The 6,310-nt window shown below is 58.1% G+C and overlaps 1 protein-coding gene across 1 annotated transcript in view; it reads right to left on the reverse strand.

Annotated features, from left to right (window-relative positions):
- The window catches only part of LOC144491215 (glycogen phosphorylase, muscle form-like), a gene marked incomplete at its 5' end in the record, with an annotated part of 7,954 nt that extends 2,743 nt beyond the window's left edge, over positions 1–5,211 (reverse strand). The window contains 2 exons of the mRNA XM_078208891.1: positions 797–960; positions 5,065–5,211. Of these exons, the coding sequence (XP_078065017.1) occupies positions 797–960; positions 5,065–5,211 (311 nt within the window). The remainder of the gene's footprint in view (positions 1–796; positions 961–5,064) is intronic.
- Positions 5,212–6,310: the final 1,099 nt, after the last annotated feature.

A 6,310-nucleotide genomic window follows, 5' to 3' on the forward strand; every position in this document is an offset into this window, starting at 1 on the left:
ACAGGTTGGGTGGATTGGCCATGCTAAATTGCCCCTTAGTGTCCAAAGATGTGTAGGTTAGGTGGATTGGCCATGCTAAATTGCCCCTTAGTGTCCAAAGATGTACAGGTTAGGTGCATTGGCCATGCTAAATTGCCCCTTAGTGTCCAAAGATGTGTAGGTTAGGTGGATTGGCCATGCTAAATTGCCCCTTAGTGTCCAAAGATGTGTAGGTTAGGTGGATTGGCCGTGCTAAATTGCCCCTTAGTGTCCAAAGATGTGTAGGTTGGCCGTGATTGAGGCATGGGGTTACGGGGATAGGGTGGTGGATTGGGCCTTGCGCGGGGCGGGGGGAGGAGTGGCTCCTTCGGAGGGTCAGTGCAGGCTCGATGGGCCGAATACTCTTCAGAACAAGGGGGGGTGCAGTCATAGTTTGAGGAAAAGGGTAAACTGAAAGGAAAAACCTTTTAGGACTGAGGTGAGGAGAAATTTCTTCACCCAGAGAGCGGTGGAATTCACTCCCACAGAAAGTCGTTGAGGCCAAAACGTTGTGTGATTTCAGGAAGGAATTAGATATCGCTCTCGGGGGCTCAAGGGATCGAGGGATATGGTGGGGGGAAAGGGGGGAGGGTGGGGGGAAAGGGGGGAGGGGGGGGGGAAGGGGGGAATCAGGATATTGAATTTGATGATCAGTCATGATCGGGACGAATGGCGGAGCAGGCTGGGAGGGCCGAATGGCCTCCTCCTGATTCTAGATTCTGCGCTGCAGGGATTCGATGAAGTGAAAGCCTTTGACCTGGGGGTTTGTGGAACTCACACAGTCTTTTTCAGGATCTCCGAGTGGATGCGGGCAACTCCATTCACCGCGTGGGCCCCCACGATGCAGAGATGGGCCATGTTGATCCTCTTGGTGTCACCCTCCTCAATCAGCGACATGCGGCGCAGTCGGTCGTTGTCTCCCGGGAACTTCTTGGCCACGTTCTGCGGAGGGCAAAAGGGGGAGTGAGGCGGTTAAAACAGACACCAGCCCCCCACCCCCCCACCAGCACCTGAGAACAATACCCCCTTGGCGATCGCACACGGTTAGACACATCCCTGGGGCCAGGGCCATTGAGACATCTCGTAACCCCGCTCCTCTCTCTCTCCGCACAGGCTGCCTGGTTTGTGGTGTCCACCCATCTTGTCCTGTCCCCTGTATAAAAACCCGGGGTAACCGGAGCGGGAAGAGGCCGTTCGGCCCCTCCAGCCCTTCAATAGGGACACGGCTCGTCAATCCCCCTCAACTCCACTTCCCTGCGCCCCTCCCAATTCCCTCACCGTCCAAAAACCTATCGTTCCGAGAATGGAATATCGTTAACGACGGAGCCTCGGCTGGTGGGGGGGGAAGGAATTCCGAATTTTCGTCACCGTCCGAGGAAGGAATCTTCCCTCGCCTCGATCCAAGATGGCCGACGCAGATGGTGGCCCACCCCTGGGCTCCTGAGGCAGAGGGAAAACCCCCTCGCAACATCTACCACCTAAACCCCACCCTCCCTATCTCACATTCATAGAGTCAGAGAGGTTTACAGCATGGAAACAGGCCCTTCGGCCCAACTTGTCCATGCCGCCCTTTTTTTTTAAACCCCTAAGCTAATCCCAATTGCCCACATTTGGCCCATATCCCTCTATACCCATCGTACCCATGTAACTGTCTAAATGCTTTTTAAAAGATAAAATTGTACCCGCCTCTACTACTACCTCTGGCAGCTCATTCCAGACACTCACCACCCTCTGTGTGAAAAAATTGCCCCTCTGGACACTTTTGTATATCTCCCCTCTCACCTTAAACCCTCTAGTTTTAGACTCTCCTACCTTTGGGAAAAGATATTGACTATCTAGCTGATCTGTGTCCCTCATTATTTTATAGACCTCTATAAGATCACCCCTCAGCCTCCTACGCTCCAGAGAAAAAAGTCTCAGTCTATCCAGCCTCTCCTTATAACTCAATCCATCAAGTCCCGGTAGCATCCGGGTAAATCTTTCCTGCGCTCTTTCTAGTTGAATAATATCCTTTCTATAAAAGGGTGACCAGAACTGTACTCAGTATTCCAAGTGTGGCCTTACTAATCTCCTGGAGGGGACTGTCCCAAAAAAGACATCATTTATGTACAGATGGATCTTTTTTTAATTAATTCGTGGGACATGGGCGTCGCTGGCTGGGCCCAGCATTTATTGCCCATCCCTAGTTGCCCCTTGGAGGGCAGTTGAGAGTCAACCACATTGCTGTGGCTCTGGAGTCACATGTAGGCCAGACCGGGGTAAGGACGGCAGATTTCCTTCCCTAAAGGGAACCCGATGGGTTTTTCCCACAATGGGTCATCAATAGATTCTTAATCCCAGATATTATTTTTTATTGAATTCAAATTCCACCACCTGCCGTGGCGGGGATTCGAACCCGGGTCCCCCAGAACATTAGCTGAGATTCTGGGTTAATAGTCTAGCAATAATACCACTGGGCCACCGCCTCCCCACAGTGCAAGTCCAGAGCTCGATGAAAGTGGCCACACAAGTAGAGAGGGTGGTGAAGAAGGCGGACGGCACGCTTCCCTTTATGCATCGGGGCATCGAGTACAAGATTCGGGATGTCACGTTGCAGCTTCATAAAACTTTGGTTAGGCCGCACTTAAGAGTATTGCGTTCAATAGGGGCGGCACGGTGGCACAGTGGTTAGCACTGCTGCCTCACAGCGCCAGGGACCCGGGTTCGATTCCCGGCTCGGGTCACTGTCTGTGCGGAGTCTGCACGTTCTCCCCCGTGTCTGCGTGGGTTTCCTCCGGGTGCTCCGGTTTCCTCCAATGATGTGATGATTAGGTGGATTGGCCATGCTAAAATTGCCACTTAGTGTCAGGGGAACTAGCAGGGTAAATACGTGGGGTGACAGAGACAGGGGCTGGGTGGGATTGTGGTCGGTGCAGACTCGATGGGCCGACTGGCCTCCTTCTGCACTGTCGGGGTTCTATTCTATTCTAATTCTGGTCGCTAAATTAAGTTTATTTGTTAGTGTCACAAGTAAGGCTTACATTAACACTGCGATGAAGTTACTGTGAAAATCCCCTAGTTGCCACACTCCTGTTCGAGTAACACTGAGGGAGAATTTAGCACCTAACCAGCACGTCTTTTGGACTGTGGGAGGAAACCGGAGCACCCGGAGGAAACCCACGCAGACACGGGGAGAACGTGCAGACTCCGCACAGACAGTGACCCGAGACGGGAATCGAACCCGGGTCCCTGGCGCTGTGAGGCAGCAGTGCTAACCACTGTGCCACCCACAGAAAGGATGTGGAGGCTTTGGAGAGGGTGCGGAAGAGGTTTACCAGGACGCTGCCTGGATTAGAGGGTCTGAGCTAGAAGGAGAGGCTGGACAAACTCGGGTTGTTTTCTGTGGAGCGGCGGAGGCTGGGGGGAGACCTGATAGAAGCCTGGAAAATGATGAGAGGCAGAGATAGGGTCGACAGTCAGAATCTTTCTCCCGCAGAGTTGAAATGTCTAATACTAGGGGGGCACGGGCTTATGGTGAGAGGGGGAAAGTTCGAAGGAGATGTGAGGGGCAAGTTTTTTACACAGAGAGTGGCAGGTGTGTGGAACACGCTGCCAGGGGTGGTGATGGAGGCAGATACGATAGGGGCGTTCAGTACTGACCCTCCGACAGTGCGGCACTACCTCAGTACTGACCCTCCGACAGTGCGGCACTCCCTCAGCACTGACCCTCCGACAGTGCGGCACTACCTCAGCACTGACCCGCCGACAGTGCGGCACTCCCTCAGCACTGACCCGCCGACAGTGCGGCACTCCCTCAGTACTGACCCTCCGACAGTGCGGCGCTCCCTCAGTACTGACCCTCCGACAGTGCGGCACTCCCTCAGGACTGACCCTCCGACAGTGCGGCACTCCCTCAGCACTAACCCTCCAACAGTGCGGCACACCCTCAGCACTGACCCTCCGACAGTGCGGCACTCCCTCAGCACTGACCCTCCGACAGTGCGGCACTCCCTCAGCACTGACCCTCCGACAGTGCGGCACTCCCGCAGTACTGACCCTCCGACAGTGCGGCACTCCCGCAGTACTGACCCTCCGAAATGCGGCACTCCCTCAGCACTGACCCTCCGACAGTGCGGCATTCCCTTAGCACTGACCCTCCGACAGTGCGGCGCTCCCTCAGTACTGACCCTCCAACAGTGCGGCGCTCCCTCAGCACTGACCCTCTGACAGTGCGGCGCTCCCTCAGCACTGACCCTCCGACAGTGCGGCACTCCCTCAGCACTGACCCTCCAACAGTGCGGCGCTCCCTCAGCACTGACCCTCCAACAGTGCGGCGCTCCCTCAGTACTGACCCTCCAACAGTGCGGCGCTCCCTCAGCACTGACCCTCTGACAGTGCGGCGCTCCCTCAGCACTGACCCTCCAACAGTGCGGCGCTCCCTCAGCACTGACCCTCCAACAGTGCGGCGCTCCCTCAGCACTGACCCTCCAACAGTGCGGCGCTCCCTCAGTACTGACCCTCCAACAGTGCGGCACTCCCTCAGTACTGACCCTCCAACAGTGCGGCACTCCCTCAGTACCGACCCTCTGACAGTGCGGCGCTCCCTCAGTACTGACCCTCCGACAGGGTGGCACTCCCTCAGCACTGACCCTCCGACAGGGTGGCACTCCCTCAGTACTGACCCTCTGACAGTGTGGCACTCCCTCAGCACTGACCCTCTGACAGTGCAGCACTCCCTCAGTACTGACCCTCCGACAGTGCGGCACTCCCTCAGCACTGACCCTCCCACAGTGCGGCACTCCCTCGGTACTGACCCTCTGACAGTGCGGCACTCCCTCAGCACTGACCCTCCGACAGTGCGGCACTCCCTCAGCACTGACCCTCCGACAGTGCGGCACTCCCTTAGCACTGACCCTCCGACAGTGCGGCACTCCCTCAGCACTGACCCTCCGACAGTGCGGCACTCCCTCAGCACTGACCCCCCGACAGTGCGGCACTCCCTCAGCACTGACCCTCCGACAGTGCGGCACTCCCTCAGCACTGACCCCCCGACAGTGCGGGCCTTACCTCCAGATGCCTCCGGTTGATCTCGTAGATGATGGAAAGGTGACGGGGCAGCAGTGACTCGAAGAGATGGACAGGCCAGCGTTCCAGGGCCTCTGGCAGGACTGTGTGGTTGGTGTAGGCGCAGGTACGGGTAGTGACTTCCCAGGCCTAGAGCGAGAGGGGGGAAAGAGGCAGAGCGAGGGGGGAGAGAGAGACAGAGCGAGGGAGGGGAGAGAGACAGAGCGAGGGGGGGGAGAGAGGCAGAGTGAGGGGCGGGGGGGTGTCAGATAGAGGCAGAGCGAGGGGGGGAGAGAGAGACAGAGCGAGGGGGGGAGAGAGGGAGACAGAGCGAGGGGGGGGAGAGAGGGAGACAGAGCGAGGGGGGGGAAGAGAGAGACAGGGCAACGGGGGGGGGGGGAGACAGAGCGAGGGGGGGTAGAGAGACAGAGCGAGGGGGGGTAGAGAGACAGAGCGAGGGGGGGTAGAGAGACAGAGCGAGGGGGGGTAGAGAGACAGAGCGAGGGGGGGTAGAGAGACAGAGCGAGGGGGGGTAGAGAGACAGAGCGAGGGGGGGTAGAGAGACAGAGCGAGGGGGGGTAGAGAGACAGAGCGAGGGGGGGTAGAGAGACAGAGCGAGGGGGGGTAGAGAGACAGAGCGAGGGGGGGTAGAGAGACAGAGCGAGGGGGGGTAGAGAGACAGAGCGAGGGGGGGTAGAGAGACAGAGCGAGGGGGGGTAGAGAGACAGAGCGAGGGGGGGTAGAGAGACAGAGCGAGGGGGGGTAGAGAGACAGAGCGAGGGGGGGTAGAGAGACAGAGCGAGGGGGGGTAGAGAGACAGAGCGAGGGGGGGTAGAGAGACAGAGCGAGGGGGGGTAGAGAGACAGAGCGAGGGGGGGTAGAGAGACAGAGCGAGGGGGGGTAGAGAGACAGAGCGAGGGGGGGTAGAGAGACAGAGCGAGGGGGGGTAGAGAGACAGAGCGAGGGGGGGTAGAGAGACAGAGCGAGGGGGGTAGAGAGACAGAGCGAGGGGGGGTAGAGAGACAGAGCGAGGGGGGGTAGAGAGACAGAGCGAGGGGGGGTAGAGAGACAGAGCGAGGGGGGGTAGAGAGACAGAGCGAGGGGGGGTAGAGAGACAGAGCGAGGGGGGGTAGAGAGACAGAGCGAGGGGGGGTAGAGAGACAGAGCGAGGGGGGGTAGAGAGACAGAGCGAGGGGGGTAGAGAGACAGAGCGAGGGGGGGTAGAGAGACAGAGCGAGGGGGGGTAGAG

Source organism: Mustelus asterias, unplaced genomic scaffold, assembly GCF_964213995.1.
Source record: "Mustelus asterias unplaced genomic scaffold, sMusAst1.hap1.1 HAP1_SCAFFOLD_4741, whole genome shotgun sequence".
Lineage (NCBI taxonomy): Eukaryota > Metazoa > Chordata > Chondrichthyes > Carcharhiniformes > Triakidae > Mustelus > Mustelus asterias.